This window comes from Hipposideros armiger, unplaced genomic scaffold (genome assembly GCF_001890085.2).
Source record: "Hipposideros armiger isolate ML-2016 unplaced genomic scaffold, ASM189008v1 scaffold_692, whole genome shotgun sequence".
NCBI classification, from domain to species: domain Eukaryota; kingdom Metazoa; phylum Chordata; class Mammalia; order Chiroptera; family Hipposideridae; genus Hipposideros; species Hipposideros armiger.
The window spans coordinates 681,382-705,612 of NW_017732042.1; the positions used below are offsets into that span (position 1 = coordinate 681,382).

Below are 24,231 nucleotides of genomic sequence, written 5' to 3' on the forward strand. Positions count from 1 at the left end.
CGCGCGGCCCCACCCCCTCTCGGGAGCGCGCCTCCGCTCCCGCCGCGCCTGAGCCACCATAGAGAGGGGCGAGGCGCGCGGCGGGCTACAGCGCGGCCTCCGCGCGCGCCCCCTGGCGGAGCCGAGGTTGCCGGAGGCGGGGCGAGGCGTCAGTTCCCGGGTATCAGGGCGTCTGCAGCTCCTCGTTGCCTTGGCTACCCAATTCTGTGCGAGGAGCTGAGGGGTCCAGGTCCGAGCCTCAGCTGGACCATGGTCAAGCTTGGTGACCTTGGGCGAGTCCCTTAATATCTCTGAACTCGGTTCATAATAAAAGTTTGCAAGTTGCCTCACCTTCAGATTTCATTGTTCCTCACAATGCCATAAGCAGGTGATGGTTCCTCAAATTACAATGGAGGAAACCCAGGCCAATCAAGGTTCACTAGCCTATTCAAGGCCCCATAGCTGGGAGGTATTAGAAGCCAGATATGTAGGGCACCGTCAAACAAAAAAAAACAGAACATCCGTGGTTGAAAGCCTTTATAAAAGAAAAGGTTTATTGGACCATAAAGGATCAGGCCCTGGGGCATGAAGTCTAAACTACCAGTAGCAGTGCTAGCTGCAAAAGGCAATATATCCCACTGTCCTGGGGTTGACAGGCTTTTTTAATACATCAAGTAGGGGGAAGAAAAATGTAAGTTATTTTGAAAGAATTTACATTGGCTACAGATAAAAGGAATGGGATTAGGCGAAGTGGAGGCAATTCTATGATGAGAGCACATTCTGTAAGGAAGAAATGCTACATTTGATTGGTTACAGGGAATAATCCTGAAAGTTCATGCATATGCAAGATGCGATGGCCCATCAAGTAGTCGGCTAGAAGACGCCAGAATGTTGATTCAAAGCTCCAACACTCATTCAGGAATGTGAGCAGTCTATCACCTGGCCCCCAGCTATTAACAGGCTAACTGTTCTCTCTCCTGCTCCCATTGTAATTTAATTTAAAGCCTCTCAGAATTTTCTGGTCAACATCAAAACCCAGGCTTATCCCATTCACTCTATAGCACCTCTCTCCTCTAGCAGTTGACAATCTAAACCCCCAGGAAGATGAGAAAACTGCTCAAAAGAAAGCCCTGGTAGAATGAAAAAGGCTCTGTGCTGAGGAGCCTGCCCTGGCCATTCGTCAGCTATGTACCTTTCAGCAGAGTACTTAACCTTTCTGAACTCCAGAATTCCTCACCCCTGAAAGGCAGGGTGGTATGGGGATTTAAATGAGCTAATGCACATAGAAGGCTTAGTAACCTATAAAGCACCAGGGTTGCATGGAAAATCATTAGCCAGGGTGAGCTAAGAAAATGCCTAGTCATGAAAATAATATAAATTTGAATCCTTACAATTGGTGTTCATTGACAATTTTCTTATGCTTTAGGTTTTACTGGAGACCTCCCAGAGTTCTTCTGAGCAAATTCCTTTTTTTGGGGGGGGGTGCATTTTAAAATATGGAATATCACAAGAAAAAGTGAAGTAAAAATATTTATACATGCAGACTGTCACTTTGCAAGTATTATTTCCAAACTTCCCAACAACCCAGGAAATGGAGTAGTATTATACCCATGTTATTAATGAAGATTTGCAGATTAAGTAATTTACCCAAAGCCACACAATTAGAAAAAGGCAGCACTGCAATTTGAAACTGGGTCTTTTCCACCACCAAGAATGCATGGAAAAACTGGCCTTCTAAGAGGCCTCCCGCACCTGAAATAAATGTGCCTGTCTTTTTCCTACCTGCTACGCTGTTAACTTTCCTTGATGCAATTCCCTGCCCTCTCCGCTTCTCTCCAGGGCTTTATTTTCCCACATGAAGGCATTTATTGTCTCCTCTTTCCCCCTCTCTGCTTCCTTTTCTCTTGAGAGGTCAGGACCTCTCTTATTTCTGAAATGGATTTGTGACCTGTGATTAAGACAGCATCCTCCACCCGATTTCTTCTTCTCTCCATGTTAAATATAGTCATAGAAAGTTAATAGGTCCAAAATGGGGTGGGACCCCATCCTGTAAACTTAAGTTTACACATTGAGTGTTCGGTTCCAAAAGGGAGTGTGCTTAATCCACCCATGAACCCAATAATTGGAGTGTGGCTTCATGACATCATGTGGAAATCATTTTTCTGGGCCCTCTGGTCCATATTACAGCTAAAATATTGGAATGCTGCTAAATAATGTGCATATCACTGAAGCCAGGAGGTCTCCGAGCTGCTTTTACCCCCACTCATCTCTTTTCCCCCTTTAGCATTATCACATCACTATTTTTCATCTTTATCATGCCCTTCCGCAGAGGCACTCCATAATGTACCCATTGTGCAAGTAATCTGAAATCCTTTTCGGCGAGCAATTGTATTTAGTAGTAATAAAACACTAATTTGTCTACCAAGTGACATATTTATAGGAGCTGTTTACTTTGACATATTTTTATTATTTCTACTCATTTGCTAAGTACTTTCCAATACATATTTATGAAGCACATGCCTTTCCCCAAACAGTAGTGAAAAAATAAATCACATTATTTCTTTTATTAGTAACAGCATGGCTTGTAAGTCCTAGTGCCCTGATGTTTACTTCCAACAAGAGTCGGAGGAATTAATGGTGACTAAGCACCTACTATGTGCCAGACTCTCTGTGAAAGGCACGTTACATAAATTATGTTTAATTTCCCTGAGACATATATTGTACCAAGAAGGAAGATGTAATTCCCCTGCAACATAGATTTTATTAAAGAGACAGAGACATTACCTTGTCCAAGCAATTTGGCCATAAAGGGCCCAGCAGAGTTTTGAACCTAGATCTTTTTTTGATTCCAAAATCCCGAATCATCATTCCACTCCACCAGCCCCCTCTTGACTTTTCTGGACCTAACAGAGTCTGTAAAATATAAAGGATTCCTTTGCGAGAGACTGTATAGGTTACCCCAGAATGGAACAGTTAGAGGTAAACAGACACAGGATGCTAACTCCAGTTTTTCTATGGGAGTTATTCCCTAAAATATCAGTGGCGGGGTGTTTCCCGAAGGGCCAGTTACAAGAGTTCTACCCATCCCTAAAGACAGGCTACATAGGTTGCAGGGCACAGTGCAAAATGTTGGAGCTTTGTGCAAAAAGTATGAAACATTTCAGGATAGCAAAAGCAGAGCATTAAACTAAGCACAGGGCTCTGTGCAACTGCATTTGTCATACTACCACGAAGCTGGCCTTGCCTGGATGGAGGGAAGCTGTCAGCAGTATCTCCGAGGCATCATACGTCTCACAGTGATGAGACTGAGTACCTATTACATGCTGGAAAAGCGCTCGGTGCTTTACCTAAGCTATATGACCCTAAAGCAATTCTATGCAGCAGGTATGCTTTCCCCCATTTCAGAGAGGATGAAGCTAAAGCTTAAAGAGGCTAAGTGATTCATCCAATGACATACAGACAGTGAGTGTCAGAGCTAAGACCAAGTTAGTTGAGATGTAGAATCATCTCATTCCTTGACTTTGTAGCCTTTCAGCACAGGCCCATTGTCTTCTGACAAAACCCAAGCTTAAATTGAGGCTACTACATCCCAAAACTACAGAGAGTCAGAGGAGAGCTATGGCTCAAAGGCGACTCAAGGAATCAAACTTGTGCAGCAGTTGAAGTGCAGTTTTATAACTCCAGGATGAATGGACCTTCCATTGGCTGGGAAAGAGAGGTCTATGCATGGCAAAGTAATGGCCAGGACCCGGACTCCCTTCTCCAGGACAAACAAGAAACGCGATGAGGTCTTTACCTCGATTAAACAGGGAACTTATGGCATCTTACTTAATGATAAAATATTGGACACAGTCCATTAACGTCAGGAACAAGGACAATGGCTAGTCAACTAAGTTGCTTCTATTCAACTTAGTACCGGAAGTCAGTCTAGCCAGAGCAATAGGAAAAGGAAAAAAATGAGGGAAAGCACTTTTCTGAGGGCGACTTTGGATGAGTAATATATCTAGCTCTAATGTAAGTCCCATACACCACAGAGCCTTCTCCAATGCCCATTCCCAACACACACAACTGGTCCCTTTTAACTCTACCCAGTACAACTCCATGCCAGAAGACAGCAAAACCTAGTGGGATATGCATCTAAGTCCCTTATCTCCTCCTGGCTCCTATCTCAGGAACAGGTAGGCCCTGTAGGTTTTATTCAGCTTTATTTACCCCTAAGGCTCCAGTGGACTTTAATACCAAAGATATCTTCCTTCTCTGGGTGTTTGTCATTCTTTCACAACTTTCCTAGGGAAAATCAGCAAGAGCTAATAAAGTAGATCTCTGGTCCAGCTTTTCATGGTGAGCTAAGCTGAAAAGAGGTTGGGATGCATGGTCTTTGCTCCTATCAGGGCAGAATATGAACAAGAATTTGACTGAAACATTTCTATATTCACAGCCAAAGGCAGCACGAGGATAGAAAGAAGTAGGGTTTGGAATCAGAGATTTGCATTTGGATTCTGGTGCTGCTACTTATTAGCTTTATGTCAACCTCACTGAGCTCCCATTTATGGTCTGAAATGATTCCCCAAGGATCCACAGGCTGTCCTAAGGTCTAAATGAGATGTGTATAAGGAGCCAAAGCATGAGAGCCTCAATAAACTTGCCTTCTGGACTGTGGCAGACGCTAGCGGTTGCCCACCCAATGTCCAATTCCTCCACACCCGCTTCCTCCTGTCTATTAGCAACCCCATTTTCTTCCAATGATCGCAGGATGTGCTTAAGGGAAGCCTGTCCCCAGCGCCAGCTCCAGGGTTATTGCCTGGTTCATCTGAGCCAATCACAGTGGCCCCATTTCCCTTGCCATGATTTAGACATGGGTGCATGAAGCAATTCTGCCCAATGAGATATGAGGTAAGTCTGCTTTCATTGGAAGGAAGTTCTGATTTTTCCTGGTTCACGAAAGGACACAAAGAGGTGTTCCTTTTCCTGCCTGTAAATATTTTCTTATCTGGATTGATGCTCACAATAGCTGCAGCCAGGCTTTGATGAAAACGAGCTTGAAGACAAAACCAACACAAAAGGAGAGCAAAGCAGAAAGATGGAAAGGCCTTACTAGGCCCCTTGACAATGTGCCACTGAATGAGCCAATCTTGGAGTTCATGTTCCTAGAAATAATAAATGTCCTTATTGTTTAAGCCTCTTTAAGCCAGGTTTTGCTACTTGTAGCAGAGAGCAGCCTCAATGACACACAGACCTTTTGCCTGAGAGAGTCTTGGGGAGTTCAAAGTGCCTGACTTAAAGTCATCAAGTACTAGCACATAGTAGGGACTCAACATTAATTTTGTCTAATATTGAGCCAAGGACATACAATAGTCCTCTGTAGAAATGTACATAAAAAGACACTCTCGGGACTCAATGACTATCAAGATCAGGAAAAAAAAAAATTCCTGAATTCCTTTATCATCTTTAAAACACATTAAAGCCCACCCATTCATATATTTAACAATTACTGAGCTCCCATAATGTGTAAAGAACGAAGGAAAAATTAACATAGGAGCCCTTAAAGTGGATTTAGGCTCATGGGCAGACAAGTGAACAGAAAGTATAGATGAGCAGTACAGGGGGATTATGAGAAACATCTATCTGGACCACCGTTGAGGCCTAAGAAAGGATGTTAGGGTGGGTGTGCACCAGCCACAGTGTGTGTGTGTGTGTGTGTGTGTGTGTGAGGCGGGGGTTGGGGACAGAGGAAGCATATAAGGGAGCAAAAGGCACTTGGGTAGAAGCGCCAGCCTGGCCTGAGGCATGCTGGGGAACTGGTTAAGATGATAACCCGGCTCCAGCCTGAATGCCAATTCCAACTAATTGGTTGTGGTTACCTGGAGTGCTGTGTGGAGGAAAACTGCAAGACTCCGAGATCTGCAGTTTGATCGGCTGATTGATCGGTGATGTCTGCACAGGTTCAGGATGACCAAATTAAGAGTGGACAGGTATTTGCCATTCCTAGCTTAATGTATTGTTTCCTACCATGGTGGCAGAAAAATGCCAGCCACTCATGGTATAAGTACTGGAGGTTTTCTCCTGGGGTCCACTGTGAGAGCAGCAGCACCAGGGTTCCTGCAGTTAGGCTCACCGACCGTCCTCATTCAGGCAGATACTTTCCAGCTGGTCTGCTACACATCTCCAATCCTCCGTGCTTCTTGCTTCTATCCCTGCTGCGTTTATCATCGCTAAATGTCATATCTTCCACCTTTTCTTGCAGCCAAGACACAAGTAATTAATTACACAATAGGCTCTCCAACAGAGAAAGGCGACCTTCCTTTAAAAAATGTGTTCAGTAAACAATCTTGATCATGTCTCTACTTTGCCTTTTATTTTCCTTTCCCTGGTGTCCTCCTCCTCCCGCAGCCACGGTTACAGCTCTCAGATGGATGGCCACTGTGCTGGTAACAGACAGGGGGCGTTATTTCATACACTAGGGCACTGGGCTGTGGTACAGCTGGCAGGAAGAGAAGGGTAATTATATTGCATCTCGGAGCCACCGGCAATGAATTTCTGCATAAAGACTAGATTTGCCATGTATTATTTATGCTAGCATCAATTTTCCCAGCTGGCTCTATTTACTGAGCAAATTCTCCTCTGTCTGTTTATGGGCAAGGCCATGGTTCAGCACCTCTGGATACTCTATCCTGTGGAGGGGCCCCACAGGGCACCATGCATATTAAACAAATGGCTGGATTCACCAGGAGCAGGTCGCATCTTCCCCTTCTGCTGAATTATATCCCTGGGACTGCGGCGAGCTCCTGGTCTCACCTAGTCCTGGTGATGCATGCAGGTGTGTGAGACCAAATCAGCACGCGCAAAAGAGGAATAACCGTTTTGGGGGACTCGCTGGGGGAAACTGAAAAACAACCTTCTGAGGGGAAATGAGGTGGCTCCAGAGCTCAGGGAATTTCCTTTTTATATTTTTAAAAGCAGGACATAGGTGACAAAGAGTCATGTATGAGGTTACTTCAACCCGGTAACTCAAAGGGAGCTAAGAGGAAGGGAGCCTCTTTTTACAGTTGGAAAAAGAGAGGCCAAAGAAAGAAAGAAAAGAAGACGAGAAGCACAGGCAAGCTAGAGACTTATTGGCTCAGTTATTGTGTCAGGATGGAGTCCAGGTGTGATGGTGGCACACAGGGTTATCCATCCGGTCATTCTGGTTATCCATCCAGAGGCACACTGTACAGTGTGCCTCTTCAGCGGTGCCCCAAGCCAAGCTGAATGCAGCTCCCACTGGAAACATACGCAGCAGAAACAAGGGGAGAAAACTTGGCACCAGCATGAATTTCTGGGTCCTTCTACCATAGCATCTTCTCTTGTCTGTAATTCTATACGTTTCCACAGAGAGAGAAGCTGAAGAAACCGAGATGTCCCTTTTACCCAGCCCGAAGGCGTCTCCTGCAGTCTGGAGTGCTGGGTGGCAGTGAACAGCAGGCATTCCTGAGGAAAGTTAGGGGCCTTGATGTCTTCCCCCTTCCCAATCAACAGCACAGTCCTATCTGATCTTCCTGTAACACTGGGTTCGGCTCTGGAGTCCCCCACGTCCCTATGTCTACCGTCTCCTGGAAACCTGTCGGCTGGAAGGAAACAGGAAGGAAGGGTAAGTTTTTCATTTAAACAACCCAAGTGGGTAGCTTCTTTGGTTGCAGGGTCTCAGCATCCAAGAATTCCTCTATAAGACATCTGTGGATATGGAAACCACCCTCAAGATCCCAGATTACTGCCTATCCCTTGGGGCCGGCTCACCAGACGGGGAGATTTGGTCAGACACACTGTGCGCTGAGTGCCTGGTGCTCCTGCTCCTTCACTGATGGCCAGGACAATCCGGGTGCTGGGCACAAAGCTCCAGGAGCGGCCCAGGGCAGGTTTGAGCTTCCCGCTGTCCCTGTCTCGGGTCATGTGGTTGGTCACCTGCGGCAGAAAGGGTCAAAGACTTGCAGATCCATAATGCAAGTATAGAGGCCAACTGTTCCTACGCCTTCATTTCACAGATGGGAACACTGAGGCCTAGCGCAGAGAAATGCCTTCCCCAGGGCTCCATAACTTACCCATGGCAGGTCTGGAACTAGAACCCCGGGCTCCTGACTTGTACACAGCTCTTTCCACTAAACCACGATGCCTCACGCTTGACTCTAACAAAGGTGATGGGGCATGTGTCTGGAAATCAGCAGTGCTGTCTGCACTTTCCCAAAGGGAGGTCCATGGTGGGTTTTAGCCTACTACCCCCCAACCCAGCAGATGGGCATCCTGAGACCATGTCCATTCGGCCTTTGTGTCAGGGGTGGATCTGTGTGTAAGGGGATGGGGTTTTGAAAGGGGAGTCCTAATCTAGTTGATCAGCTCTACTCTGTCAAGACTAGTCGCAAGTACTGGTAAGCAAGCCGAGCCTCACAGTATCCTCCTGATGAGGTTCTCCCCACCCACCCCCTGGTTACCCAGGGCAGAGGCTGTGGCTTTTCATCATTGAATCCCCACTGCCTGAGCCAGAGCCTGGCACACAGCAGGTGTGAGGGAGGCCCTAGGACCCAGTATAAGAACAAAAGAACAGGAAAACACATCCTCTTATGCTACTGGTGGGAGCACAAATTAATATAGCCTTCCTGGAAATTTGGCAATGTCATATCTAGGCATTTAAAAATACATGTATTGGGTGGCCAGTTAGCTCAGTTGGTTACAGCGTGATGCTGATAACACCAAGGTTTCCGGTTCAATCACTGTGAGCCTGGGACACTATGAGCTGCACCCTCCTTAAAATATATATATATTTACTGTATACATATATACAGTAAAACCTTGGATTGCGAGTAACTTGGTTTGTGGGTGTTCCACAAGACGAGCAACATTTCTAATACATTTTAACGTGGTAAACGAGCAATGTCTTGCAATATGAGTAGTTTGTTTCTGGAACGAATTATGCTCGCAAACCAAGGTATTACTATATATATATATATATATATATATATATAAATATATATATATATCCCTCACTCAATAATTATACTTTGGGGAGTTTGAGAAAATAATATGGGATGTGCAATGAGATTTAGGTATAAGGGTGTTCTCTACAGCTTTATTTAAAACAGAGGAAAACTAGGCTGGCCGAGTGGCTCAGTTGGTTAAGAGCTCACACTCCGAACAACAGGGTCACTGGTTCGATTCCCACATGGGCCAGTGAGCTGCGCCCGAGCTCAGCTGCCGCTGAGCTGCCAACAGGTAGCAGGATGGCTCAGCTGGTGAGAGTACATGCTCCTAATAAAAAGGTTGCCGGTTTGACTCCCGCATGGGATGGTGGGCTATGCACACCTACAACTAGGACTGAACACAGCATCTTGAACTGAGCGGCCGTGAGCTGCCGATGGGCGGCCGGATGACGACTGGACTTAGAGCTGAACTAGCTGCACCCTCCACAACTAAGAGTGAAGGACAACAACTTGGCTGTTCCCCTTCCCCAATTCCCCAACACTGTTCCCCTGCCCCAATTCCCCAATAAAATCTTTTAAAAAATAATAATAAAATAAAAAAATAAAGGAAAACTGGTAATGACCTAAAAGCCCCAAATCAGGAAATGGTTAGATCATCATGGTATACTAAAAGTCAGCAAACTATTGCCCACAGGCCAAATCCGGCCCAAAAGTTTGTTGTTGTTTTTTTGTTTTTGTTTTAAAGATTTTATTGAGGAATTGGGGGAGCAGAACAGCGTTGGGGAATTGGGGAAGGGGACCAGAAAAATTGCTGTCCTTTAGTTCTTCAGTCTAGTTGTGGAGGATGTCACTTCACTGGCCCATGTTGGTATTATCATTGCACTCTTCCCGGGTGAGGCAGTCGCTCGCCGGCCACTGGATAGCCGCTCACAGCAGGAAGCTCATGAAAGCTCACGCCAGATGCCAGCCAGCCCCACTGCAGCCTATGCTGTCACTGGAGACCCACAGCAGCCCAGCTCTAGGTCGAGCTGTTGTTCACCATCTTAGCTGTAGAGGGTGCAGTATCACTGGCCCTCATGTGGGATCCAAACCCAGGCCCTGCTGCTCAGAGCTGGCGAACCAAGCCAACTCTTAACCAACGCGCCACTTGGCCAGCCCACCAAAAATTTATTTTGAAAATCAAGTTTTCTTGGAGCATAGCCATGCCCATTTGTTTAAGTATTCTCTATGGCTGCTCTCATGCTATATGGGCAGAGTTGAGTAGATGTGACATAGATCATCAGGTTGTAAAGCCTCAAATATTTACTATCTGGCCATTTACAAAAAAAGTTTGCCAACCCCTGTAACATAGATATTAAACAAGATATTACGTAACCACTAAAACTGGCATTTTTTTTTTAATCTGCCTTTTTTTTTTTTTTTAACTTTATTGGGAAAGAGTGTGTTTTTCCCAGGACCCATCAGCTCCAAATCAAGTTGTTGTCCTTCAATCTCAGTTGTGGAGGGCGCAGCTCAGCTCCAAGTCCAGTCGCCATTTTCAATCTAGTTGTGGGGGGCGCAACCCACCATCCCATGCGGGAGCCAAACCAGCAACCTTGTTGTTAAGAGCACGCGCTCTAACCAACTGAGCCACCTGGCCGCACACTGGCAGTTCAGCTCAAGCTGTTGTCTTCAATCTAGTTGTGGAGAGCGCAGCTCACTGGCCCATGTGGAAATCGAACCCACAACTCTGCTGCTCAGAGCTTGTGCTGTAACCAACTGAGCCACCTGGCCGCCCCAAAAATGGCATTCTTAAAGAATCTATTTAAAGACACGGGAAGTGCAATGAGATGGTAAGCTATTTTTTTCAAACAAGGTTAGTTTAGTTGGAAAGCTGGTTAAAAAGTATACGTATATATGCAGAGAAAAAACATTCTATGGACATAGGTAAAAACATGGTTTCTATGGATGTGAAAATTAATTACAAATTTGACTCCAGAATACAATGGTATCTGTTAGTCAAACTGCAAACAAGGAGAAAGTTACTCTATATGAATTTACCTCAATTATCCTGACTTAAAGAAAATAAAAAGAAAAACAAGGCTGTCCTTGATCCCTTGGCTATTTATGGTCCAATTCCTTCATGGGCCAATGCTCTAGATGACCCAGGGAAGTTGGGCTGTGACCCTTTCCTAAAGGACCAGTCTCCTAAAGGTTCAGAAGCTGCTATTTAAGGGAAATAAAGAGCTATAGCTAGAAATCGTGTTGCTCTCCCCGCTTGGTGAAGAAGCCCAGGGATCAGAGGTAAAACAAGCACGGTTGGCCAAGCCCACTTCCTCACCACCACTGCCATGCCAAGGTCCCGGGCCAGGGTCTTTAGCTCTTGGGCCAGCTGCATCATCAAGGCCAAGCCTGGAGGAGGAGAAGCAGAGGGGGAGGGCAGCAGGGCAGCAGGGGCTGGGCTGGCCAGAGACCAGACTCCAGAGCTGGGAGACAAGATTGTGTCTCTGAACCTGGGCTCTGTCACATCACTCACCTTCCCTCTGCTGACCTCCCAGAAGTGGGGAGACCACGGCGGTGACTGAGTCCACAAATACCACCTTCACAGTCCCTGAAGAATCGCTCACCTGGGGGTTGAAGGAAACGAGGGGCACTGAACCAGTTGGCCTCTAGGGGGCTCCCATTATAGGACAAGCTTGCGCCTCTCAGAAACTGATAACCCCCTTGACAACTGTGCAGGCATCACCCAATGTCAGCAATGTCGTTTTTCCCCACCCCCATTTGGATGTGTAACAGATTTTACTGAAGACTTGGGTGGATACAGAGGGTTTAAATTACAGGACATCATAATACCCTAAAATAATTAAATTTGAGAAATTCTTGTTCAGATTCCCGTCAGGGATTTTCTTAGTGGCCATCTTTTTCCTTAGGGCCCGCCCTCCACCATCCTGCCAAGCCCCTCTTTTCCCTTTCCTGCTTACTTCCCAAATTCCTAACTTCTTTTGAGTTCAGCCTTCTCTTTATTTCACTGTCTCCTCCTAGATCAGGCCTCTAGGGCCTCATCTTCCATATCTAAAATGGTTCCAAATGTAGACCATATACGTAGACAGTCATCTGCTAAAACCACACTTTTTTGTCTCTACACAAGCATTAGCATCCTCCTAGTTTCTTGGGCCTAAACTGTCTTTGATGCTTCCCTTCTCTTCTCCTTTACTCCTTTGTCTAGTCACTTGCCGATTGTGTTTGCACAACTTTTTTTCACTTCCTGTCGGCCACGTCTTGGATATTCAGCATTATCTGCTCTGCCTTTTGCGTGTCTTCCCTCATCTTCCACTTACTGACTCTTGGCCAGACATCAGCTTGTCTAAGAAAGGATGGCAGAAACAAGAGAAGCTAAAACTGAAATCAGCTTAGCCCTTCCTTACTCTCTAGGAGAGCAAGTTGAAATCTCTGGCTCAAATGAGACAGCAAGCCTTTCCCTACTTGTAACTATGGTGCTATCAGGTCATCTGTGGCAGACAGACCCCTAAGGTGGCCCCCACAATCCCCACCTTTAGGTTCTCAAGCCCCTGTATAATCCCCTCCCCTTGACCATGGGTGAGTCCTACGACTTGCTTCTTGACTAATAAAAGATCATAGGTGTTGCAGTGTCACTCCCTTAATTAGGCTATGTTACATGGCAAAGGGAATGAGACACCACTCCTGTGATTATGTTATGTTATATAAGGTGTGTGTTGCATTTTGCTCACTCTCATGCTGTCTGGAAGAAGCAAGTGGCCATGCTGTGAACTGCCAATGGAAAGGGCCGCATGGCAGGGAACAGTGGGCAGCCTCTAGGAGTTGAAGGTGGCCTCTGGCCAACTGCAGCAAGAAACTGAAGCCGCTAGGAGATGAATTCTGCCGACGACCTGAGTAGACTTGTAAGCGAATTCTTCCCTAGTTGATCCTTCAGATGAGAACACAGTCCAGCCACCACCTGATTACACTCTACTGAGACCCTAAGCAGAGGACCCAGCTAAGCAGTGCCCAGTCTCCTGACCCACAGAAATTGTGAGGTAATAAATGTGTTGTTTTAAGCCACTAAGTTTGTGGTAACTTGTTACACAGTAATAGAATATATACCATCTTCTGGTCCTACAGTAAAAAGTACAGTCTGACCTGGGAGTGAAGAGATTTAGGTTATAAGCTTAATTCTTATTCTACATATGTAATGACTTTGGGCCACTTCACTGAACTTCTCTAGCCTTCATCTCTGGAAATGAGAGGGTTGGATTAGATCAGGACTATATGACTTTAGGTCTCAGCACACAGGTAAGTCATAACCAGCTCTGACTCCTATTGGAAGTAGCAGTTCAACTGTTTTATGTTCTGAAGTTTGTAAAAATGATATACAATTCTGGGCATGCCCATGGGAACATGTCATGCTTTGGGGTGAGAGACAACATTTAAGATGAATGAAACTATTCTAAGATGTCTTCCAAATCTAATAGTCTGTAAGTCAGTGCATCAAATCTTGTCTAAGCGCCTAGCAGGTGTAGTGGGACACCAACCCAAATGCCATTCTGAACCCCTCTTCCTTGTTAACAGGACTCTGAATGTGGTCAGGTACTGGGCAGAGATCTCCTGACACCAGGGAAGGTGGGCCCAACCCCTAGTCTAAGATACACATATAACTCCTTTTTGGCCAACTAGATATAAGGGGAAGTGGGCAGTCTACTAGTGGTTTTGGAGAAAAGATTTTCATCCCTGATTAAAGGGAAGAGGTACAGAAAAGAGGTATTGAGTTTCACTGCCCTGAATATGGACATAGATGTATAAAATCATGAGGCTTTTGGCTATAGCAGCCACTTTGCAATCATGAGGGGGAAAAGCAAGAGAATCAGACACACCAACCTGGAGCTCTGATATTGCTGCTCTGCCAACCTCCAGACTCATGTGAGATAATTAAATGCCCTCAAGGTTCAAGTGTCTTTCAGACAGACTCTATTACTTGCAGCTGAAAACTGATCCAGTGGGGGAATGCAGAGATGAATATGACATGATCCTTGCACTCAAGGGGCTTACTGTTTAGTGGGGAAGGTGAGCATGTAAACAACGAGGCAAGCAGGAATGAATTAGGCACTCAGGAATCCCACCTGAGAGTGGCAAGCACAGCTGGAGCCACCAGATTGCACATCTGCATTTCCAAACAGAGTCTGCAGTAGGGCACCTGCCCACATACAGATAGCACCCAGCAAGCTGGGTGAAGCAGAAACGGGGAAGGACAGCAGGCTCACCTGTTGGGCCACAGCACCTCGGAGGTCCTGCAGCACATCCAGCATCTGGAAGATGTCAAAGGCATGCACCACCTGGATCCTCTGGAGAGCTCTTGCCTAAAGGGGTGGGAAGGAGAAGGAGGGGCTTTCAATGAAGGGAACAGGGGGTCAAGCAAGATGAAGAGGGATTTTAAGGCTGAGCAGGAAGAGGCACCTAGATACAAGGACTCAGGTCCAGGATGGCAAATGGGTTTTGTCTAATGAGACAGTTCTCACAGTGGTAGCTGCCCGGGTGCTGGGCTGCAAAGCCACCTCAGCGCTCAGTGGGAAGGAATGATACGATTGATTAGTGGTATCTGCCACGGGCAAGATATGGAAAAGAAACCCAGATGCTAGGTGTTTGCCAGCCCTGAATTGGGGCATGCAAAGAGTTGGGTTTCCTGGAAGGCTAGTATGGGTAGCATTCAAGCTAGGATAATGTCATAAGAGGGGAGGCTTGAAGAATACAGAAAGTATTAATAGCACAGCAAGTTTCAAAGCCAGAAATGACTATTCATCCAAATGGCCAAAATCCTTGCAATGTAAAGGATAATGGAGTCTTCATGTGTCAGAGCTTCAAAGGAACCCAAGCCTCCTCCTGTCCCTTACCTGCTCCTCCTCATCTGGGGTTCTGGCCTGAAGTAGCTGGAGGATTCGAGAGGCTGTCAGCCCTCCATTGGAATCAATGTATAGGATATGCTGCTGTAGGCTATGGGCTATATTTGCAGCCACACAAAGACATACCTGAATAGAGAGACAGGGCGTTGGGTGACCTTGAGCCTTCAAAGAGAACCCAGAATGGGAGCTCCCCACCAAATTTAGTCCAGATCCCAGGGACACGAATGAGTCAAGTTCAAGCCCTACTCCTCACCCACCCATCTTCTCTTCTGAGCTCTGAATCACAAGCCACTGGCAGAAACTCTCCCAGGGATCCAGGACTGTACACCCACCTCCCCCTATCCTGGCTGCTGGCTGCCTGTGTACCTGGGTTTTGCCGCTACCTGGGCCTCCTACGATTTCAGTCACTTCTCCCGTATAGAGACCAGCATCAAGCAGTTTGTCCAGGCTGATGGCAGAAAAGTGGGGAAGAGCATCAATTCAGGGGACTGGAGAGTATGGAGGGAGTAGGAGCCAAGAAGAAAAGCAAGACATTCCTGCCAAGCGCTGGTTCTGTCCAGAGACGTGCTGAACATCTCTGGTCAGGAGGCTTCTTTGGTGGAGTTTCCTTTGAGGAAAGAAGGCCTGGCTAAGTTTCCTCCATGGCCCCTCCCCATCTTCCACTCTCAGCTTAAAGAGCATCTCTCCAGAGGTCTTTGCCACCCCATCAAAAGGTCTTCCTTTCATTTTCCATCTCAGCCCCTTGTGGGTTTCCTTGATAGCATTTCCCATAACTTACCTTCTTTAAAAAAACTTTTAAATAATTATAGATTCACAGAAAGTTGCAAAAAGATGTGCAAGGAGGTCCTGTATACCCTGTATACCCTTCACCTAGTTTTCCCTAATGGTAGTATCTTGCACTATAAGATGAATTGTATATGGTATAATATCACAAATTGACATTGGTACAATCCACAGAGCAAATTCAGATGTCACCAGTGTTATTTCCATGTGTGTGTGTGTGTGTGGGTGTGTGTTAGTTCTATGCCATTTTATCACACATGTAGATTCATGTAACCACCACAATCAAGATACAGAACATTTCCATTGCTACAAGGCTCTCTTGCGCTACCCTTTTATAGCCACACCTCCACCCCACCCCGTAGGCCCTAAGTAAGCCCTGGCAACCACTAATCTGTTCTCCATCTCTATTATGTTATTTCAAGAATGTTATATACATAGAATTATAGAGTATGTAACCTTTGTGATTTTTTTTTTTTTTTTACTCATCATCATTCCCTTGAGATCCATCGGAGTTGTTGTGTATATTGATAGTTTCTTTCCTGTTATTTTCGAGGAGTATTCCATGGTATGGATGTACCAAGTTTGTTTAACCACTCACCCACTGAAGGACATTTTAGCTCTTTTCAGTTTGGGGCAATTATGAATAAAGCTGCTATGAACATCTGTGTACAGGTTTTTATGTAAACCTAAGTCTTTATTTTTCTGGAATAAATGCCCAAGGATACAATTGCTGGGTTGTATGGTACATACATATCAATTCTGTAAGAAACTACTAAGCTGTATTTTCCAGTGTGGCTATGACATTTTGCTTTCCAACTAGCAATGTATGAGTAATCCAGTTTCTCCACATGCTTACCAGCATTTGGTGTTATCATTTTTTCCTTTTTCTTTTTTTTTTTTTAACTATTCTGGTAGGTATACAGTAATATTTCATTATAGTTTTAATTTGCATTTCCCTAATGACTAATGATGTTGACCATCCTTTTACGTGATTATTTGCCACACAGTATGTCCTCTTTGGTGAAATGTCTGTGCATGTCTTGCCCATTTTCTAACTGGATTGTTTTACCGTTGAGGTTTAAGAATTCTTTATATATTCCAGATACAAGTCCTTTGTTCAAAATCCGGCTTTGAAATATTTCCCACACTTTATAGCTTGTTTTTTCATCCTCTTTTGCAGAGAAAAAGTTTTTAATTTTGATTTTTTTAATAAAAAAGTATCAATTTTTTTTACTGATCATACTTTGGTATCAAGACTCAGAACTCTTCTTCTTGGCCTAGTTCCCAAAGCTTTTCTCCTGTTTTATTCTAAAAGCTTGATAGTTTTATGTTTTACATTTAAGTCCATCATCCATTTTCACTGTATAAGGCAGGAGGTTTAGATTTAGGTTCATTTATTACCTACGATGTCCAATAGCTCTAGCACCATTCGTTCAAAAGGCTATATTCCTCCTCCACTGGAGTGTTTCTGCACCTTTGTCAAAAATCACTTGGACATATCTGCAGTCTATTTCTGGGTTCTCTATTCTGCTCCATTGATCTGTGTGTCTATCTCTACCAATACCACATTTGTCTTGATTACTATAGCTATATAGTAAGTCTTAACATTTGATAGAGTGATTCCTCGAACTTTATTCTTCTTTTTCAAAATTGTTTTAGCTGTTCTAGGCCATTAGCCTTTCCATGAAATCATTAGAATAAGCCTATTTCTACAAATGACCTTGCTGTGATTTTGGTAGGAACTATTGTACATTACATCTATAGATCAATTTGGGGGCGATTGACATTTTTGCTATGTTGAGTCTCCCAATCCACAAACACAGTATGTCCCTCCATTTATTTTGAGTCTTCTTTGATTTCTTTCATCAGCAATTTTAAATGTTCAGCCTACAGATCCTATACCTGCTTTGTTAGATTTAGACCTAAGTGTTTCATTTTCCTTGAAGCAATTGTAAATGGTACTATGTTTTTAATTTTCATTTCCCCATGTTCATTTTGAGTGTATAGAAATGCAATTGATTTTTATGTGCAGCTCCTGTATCCTGCAACCTTGCCGAATTCACTTATTTGTTCTAGGAGTGTGTAATTATTTTCTATGTGCTTGTTTTTGTCTGTCTTCCCCGTTTGGCCCAGACTACCCTGGGGCCAGGACTGGGCCCTTATTCATCCGCAACACTGGCAGTGCCTGAAACACAGGGGACGCACAATAAACGCTCCCAGAGAGAAGAGCGATAGAACGGTGCTGTTTCGTTCCTATTATTGTCAGCACTCTGGCTGTGGAAGCCTCAAGACACGGCCCATTCCTAATTCAGGTTTTGTCCTTGAACCATCACGAAATAGGTCACTACCTACCCTCCACGGCCTGCCCATCCTACAGTCTGGAGCTTCTCCTCCTATTCCACAGCCTGTACCAATGGCTCTGTGTCCTGACCATACACATCCCTTATCTAACCCTGCATTCACCTTCACAGGTGCCAGTCCTCTGAAATGGTTCTGGGACCCCATGATTAGAACCACAGGTCCCTGCCAGTCAAAACGCCCTGGTTACCACAGCAGCCCTGTGGCTTCCTGGGATGACTATGTTTATCCTGTCTCTGTTTAATAAGCAACCGTTTAAAAACGCATCCAGCCTCTGCCACTCCTGGGTTCCATTCCTCCCACTGAGATTGGAGAACCCCCAGTCCCATTACAGCAGTACTTCTCCCAGTGTAGTCCCCAGACCAGCAGGCAGCATCACCACCTGGGAACCAGTGAGAAATGCAAACTCTCAGGCCCCACCCCACACCTACTGAACTAGAAGCTCTGGGGCTAGAGACTGAATCTGAGTTCCATCTCCGGGTGATATGGATGTGTGCTCAAGTTTGAAAACCATTAGGCTAAGCTAGTGATGCTCAACCCTGCTTGCCTATCACAATCTTCAAGGAACTTAAAAAACAAGCCGGTCTCAGCAGTTCCCAAACTTGCCTGCATCCTGGAGTCACTTGGGAGCTCCCAAAAAATACTGATGCCTGATTCTCGCCCCCAGATTTGCCTGTAGAGGGCCTGGCTTTGGCATGTTTAAAGTAAGCACTCAATAAATAGTCTTGAAAGAATGAATTACAAGAGCAAAGTTGGAAATTTCCAAATTGGTGACTGAATAATTAATTATGGGTAAACTTTGATTTCTACGTATTATATATGACCATTAAAACATTTTGAAGACTTGAAGACATTGGGGAAATGTTAAGACATTGGAGAGAATGTAAAGCAAAAAGGGATGATAACGATGTGTACATTATCTAACAGGAATCATACACACACACACACACACACACACACATATGGACACAAAAAAGCTAAAATTATTAACTGAGGTGGTTTTTATTTTTTTCTTTGTGTTTCCCTGTGTGTTGCAAATCATCTATTATGAGTACATGTTACTTTTATAACCAGAAATACACTAAATGTCATTTAAATATTTTTTATGATGCTATCACATACAGACCTATAATAAAAATGTATCCATTAAAAAGGATTCTCAGGTGATTCTAATGCGCGTACAAGTTTGGGAACCACTGGCCTAGAGCAGTTAAGTCAGAATTTCTAAAGGTGAGACCCAGGCATAATTTCTTAAGCTTCCAGGTGATTCTGACATGCAGCCTGGGCTAAACCACTGGTCTTGACTCTCCAGTCAAGAATCAAGCACAGGGCTGGCAGAGTGGCTCAGCTGGTTAAGAGCTCGCTCAAGAGTGCGAGCTCTGAGCAACAGCGGTTCGATGCCCGCCCAAGCTGAGCTGCCGCTGAGCTGCCAACAGGCGGCAGGATGGCTCAGCTGAAAAAAAAAAATCATCTACCTGAAAAACAAAAACAAAAAAGAATCAATTACATTCCTGGCCATAAGGATCACTCTGTGTAAGGAATTTCCAACTCCACCTCCCAGCTGGCTTTTCACCTGCTTTGTTCCATATCTCCTTCTGCCTAGAGGACCTCCCTACCAATCACCTCTAACTGGCCACATCGACGTGGAGAGACACCCTGCTGCCATGTGGAGCAGAACACCTGCGTTTTACCACTTGTTTTGGATATAAGTGATTTCTGGGATTTATCCTCTACTTTTCCCTCTGAACTGGCTTTTAGTCGTTCCTTCATAGCCATTCATTCAAACATCACCCCAATGCCCCACATTTCCTGATGGCCTCATCCTAAAATGAGGGAGATACAGAAATATTTCTATTGCCTTTAAGGAATCACCCATCTCCCCCAGTCCATACAGCTTCTTCCAAGGAACACTACATGTTCCATTGTCCTCATAAAGGTCCACACTGCATATCAGCACAAAAGGCTCTGAAAAGGTCTATGACAAAGAGACCTGTTTAACTGGGGTTACTGGAGCATTTCCCAAATTTCTAACTCAAGAACTCCCCTCCTGGTTTCCTTTCAAAATCTACATTCATTAACTGTCCACAGACCACTGTGATGAAGGAGAAACCTAGGACGTCATCTTTGATTCTTCGCGCCCGAATTCTACCTGGCTGTAAGGCTTGTCACTTGTCCTCTTCAACACATCTCCCGCTGTCACCTGCCTTAGATCGGACTCACACACCCCACCACTGCCATCCCTCTCCTTGGCCTCTCTCCTGCCAGCGTCCCTCGTCCCATCCACCCTGCACACCTCTACTCCACGCCTGTAGCTCTACTTTCACAATACGGCCTCCCGCCGCGAGGGACACAACAGGGTGGATGAGTTCGAGTCAGGCTCTTAGACTTAGCAGTATAACGGACGTGACTTCCAGGGCCTGGTCTGCCACTGGCTGGCTGCATGCTCTTGAGTAAGCCACCTAACCCGAGTCCCAGTTTCCTCATCTAAAGAACGGTGATTTTAGTCCTCGTAATGCACTCATTGGTGCTTGAGAAGAGCAAATGAAATAATGCACCATGAAGTGTAAGCATGGTGCCCGGCTCTTGGTCAGCACTTAGAGAAAGCCCAGCCAGTCCTTAATGCCCCAGGCCTGCTTCCTTCACAGACCTTTCCTGAACCATTCTGATCTCCCCTGCAGTGACCCACGGCAGCTGCAAATCCTGCCAGTTTACCACTTGACTGCTCCCTAAATGCTTCCTCTGAGCCTGCTGGTTTTATACGCTCCCTAAGCCCAAAGGCCAAGCCTGTTTCCTGTTAATCACTCCTTTCTGATGCGGCCTCCACGCGTGCATGCACCTCTCTGTTGTGTTCACCAGCTCATCTTTCTACCCACTGGACCCTGCACTCAAGTGCAGGAGCCTTGCCTCACTTGTACACCTATCATCTGAACGTTATTGGGCACCCATCCAGTAGGCACTCTGCCAGGGCTTGATGGATAACAGACTCAGACCCCCAGCCAGGGGTAGCAAGCACCATGCTGTGAACCTTGCCAAGAGAACGTGTCAGGGGAGCAGCAAGGGCCAAACTGATCCAAAAATCTTTCTGGTGGCAGGGTTCTTCATCAAATTCTACACTAACAGGCCAGGAAAGAGGTCAGGCTCCCGTGGCTAGAAACTGGCTGTTGTCTTCCATCTCTCTCTCCCTCTCTCTCAACAACATGGCAGAATGCAACTAGTCCTTTATGGAAGCTCGCTTGTCCCCTCCTGCTGTAGAGTATGGGGCATGCACCAAGTTCTGGGTCAAGAACCCCAAGCCTTGAGCCCCACCTCTGCCCCTTACTCTTCTTGGGTTAAACTCAAGTGGGTTAATAATTACTAACTCACAGGATACAGTGAGGAGATTATATAACCTATAGTCGGTGGCTGGCATAGAGTATGCATTCTGTAAATGTTAGTCCTGCTCTATCCATAAGTTAAATAGGCGGTAGGGCCAGAGAAGAGGTGCTCTGATGTGCTGAAAAATGAAACATTGACATCTTGGGTTACAGGACAGTGGTTCTCAATCAGGGCCAATTCTGTCTCCCCCAGGATTATTTGGTAATTTCTGGAGACATTTTTGATTGTCATGACATAGGGAGGAGGGAGCTGCTACTGGCCTCTAGTGGGTAGAGGCCAGGGATGCTGCCAAACATCCTACAGCGCACAGGACACCCCCATCACCACCGAATAATGCATTCCACAGGGTTAGGGGTGTAAGGTAGAGAAACCCTGTTATAAGGTAAGAGAAGTCAGAAGGCTTAACCATTGGTCCATGCTGCCCTCACCACTGCTTGAAAAGCCCTGCTCTCTAGACTCACGCATCAAAAGCCAAGCAGGAAGCAGCCATGTTCTCCTGCCTCTGACCTTCTTCCCCAAGTACACACACAAACCTTCCAACGCCAGTAGACAGGATGGCCGTGGAGGTCTTCAGTTCCTCGTAGACATCAGCGCCATTGAAGGGGAAAGCTGAGAATTGGGCCAACAGTACCCGCCTCAGGGCAACCAGGGCCTGCGGAGGGGCAGGGACAACTCAGGATGAGGCCAGGGCACTTCAACCCAAAGCAGACCACAGAGTACTCCGCAACGAGCAGTGACCAGCCAAGGTAGGGGGCATCCCAGGGTCTCATACGCCCCCCCAACCCACCCACCCCCGGCCCTTATCAATCTCTGGGAACCCTTCACTCCCGTGGCTCAGGGATGGACATTTACAGACACCCAGGTTTGGAGCACGTAGTTTGTCAGCTCACCTTGTAAGACAAGCCACATTTCTGAGCTACCTCCTCCAAGTCTGCGGAAACCAGGTCCACCACTGAAAAGAAAACAAGTGTGGATGATTGACAGGAGGGGCGGGGCTTCCCGCGCTAGGCTTTTCCTCATCTGTTAAATGGGGTGACAATTCTACTTTAGGGCAGGCCTACGGGAACTACCAGAGCCATCAGGACCTGACGTGGTGCGGAGCCCGCAGCAGGAGCTTGCCTGGGGTTCGGCTTGCCCACTCCCACCTTCAGAGCCTCTTGGAAGGGTGAGGGGCAGAGGAAGGCGGGGGTATCCCCCTCCCGGGTATGCCAGGGCCGAGGGGTTGGCCTCCGCGGTGTGCCCAGCTGTGCGGCGCGCACACGTGGTCACCTGTCTTGATCCCGCGGCTCCTCAGAAGCTGGATCATGTCCTGGGTTAGGCCTGGGCACAGTCCGGCCCTGAGCATGCCCATGTTCCCTGGGGACCCGGGGCTAGTCCAGTGGGCATCCGCGAGGCCCTTTCTAGACGCCTCGCTGCGCCTCTTTCTGGGGGGGCGCGGGCGGCGCGGGGGCGAAAGGAAGCTGCGGCACCGAGGGTGCGGACCCCGCCGGGTCTCCCTTGCCCAGGGCCCGCCCTCCCGGGCGGCAGCGCCGCTTCCGCTTCCAGGCTCCAGAGCCGGGCCGACAGCGCCATCTGCTGGCCGCGAGGGACGGGCGCGCGGCTTCCTGCGAACCTGCGTTCTAAACGCTGGGCCAGGAAGATCGACAAGGCTAGCCATCCCTATGCCCAGGGGACCTACTTGGTAGTGAGGGCAAGACAGTGGAGAGAAATCAAATCAATTAAATAGTATGATATAACAGATTATATCATTGGTGCTAAGAAGCAGCAGAACACACAGAAGGCACCTGCTTCTCTGTATTTTCCATTGTTTAATGAATAACAACAAAAACCCTGAGTATATAGAACACAAAAAATAGGATTTGTTTTTTTGTGTGTGTGTTTTTTTTTAGATTTTTTTTTATTGGGGAATTGGGGGGATGGGAACAGTGCTGGGGAATTGGGGGAAGGGGAACAGACAAGTTGCTATCCTTTTGTTTCTTCAGTCTAGTTGTGGAGGACGTTGCTTCACTGGCCCAAGTTGGCACCATCATTGCGCTCTTCCCGGGTGAGGCAGATCAGTCACCGGCTTCTGGATGGTCGCTCACTGCAGCTGCTGGCCGCTCACGCTGGCTGCTGGCTACACACGGTAGCCCATGGCAGCCCACTGCCACAGGGGCTGCAGCCTACGCCGTCACCGGCGACTCACGGCAGCCCAGCTCCAGGTTGAGCTGTTGTTCAGCATCTTAGCTGTAGAGGGCAGTGTCACTGGCCCTCATATGTGGGATCCGAACCAGGGCCCTCTGGCGTCCCAAGCCAGTTCTTAACAATTGCGCCACTCGGCCGGCCCAGGATTTGTTATTTTTAAATGTCCTTTGCTTTGCCCCGTCTTGGAAGAAAGAAAACAACTTTACAGAGTTATCTCCTCATAATCCAATGAGGTAGGTGCTATTTTTATCCCTATTTCACAGATGAGGAAACTGCGGCTCAGGGAGGTAGTCATATGCCAAAGATTACAGAGCTTGTAAGGGCAGAGCTGGATTTAGAGCAGACAAATCCACATCTAAGTGCAAAGCCAGTGCTCTTTTAACAGCCTCTCTTCTTACCCCCAAAGTTGTGTGCTTTCCTCCTGTAGAGTGGTGTCCTTGAGAACAGAAATGTCCGGCCCATCTTTGTTCCCCATTGCGGCACCCCCAATTGTCACTCAACATGAAGACATTTGGGGTGAGGGTGTGGCATGTTTAGAATTCTAGCAGTAAAACCTGGGTTCATGTGAGCTATAAACTCCATGAACTTATGGGCTTCCCCTATGCCTATGAGACTGAACATAGCGGGGGGGGGGGGGGGGGTGCTGCCTAGAAGTTTTGGATACAGAGCCTCAGCATTCTACAGTCTCGTACTCCCAGAGACCTGTTCCAGTG

The 24,231-nt window shown here is 46.5% G+C and overlaps 1 protein-coding gene across 1 annotated transcript; it reads right to left on the minus strand.

Annotated features, from left to right (window-relative positions):
• Positions 1–528: 528 nt before the first annotated feature.
• RAD51D (RAD51 paralog D) lies at positions 529–22,861 on the minus strand. The gene is made up of 10 exons (XM_019626875.1): positions 22,604–22,861; positions 22,225–22,286; positions 21,868–21,986; positions 15,185–15,266; positions 14,810–14,944; positions 14,183–14,278; positions 11,443–11,533; positions 11,248–11,318; positions 7,753–7,917; positions 529–7,583 (listed from the first exon to the last, which is right to left on the minus strand). Exons 1-10 carry the CDS (start codon positions 22,683–22,685, stop codon positions 7,488–7,490), a joined length of 999 nt encoding a protein of 332 aa, XP_019482420.1. The 5' UTR covers positions 22,686–22,861; the 3' UTR covers positions 529–7,487.
• Between the last annotated feature and the right edge of the window lie 1,370 nt (positions 22,862–24,231).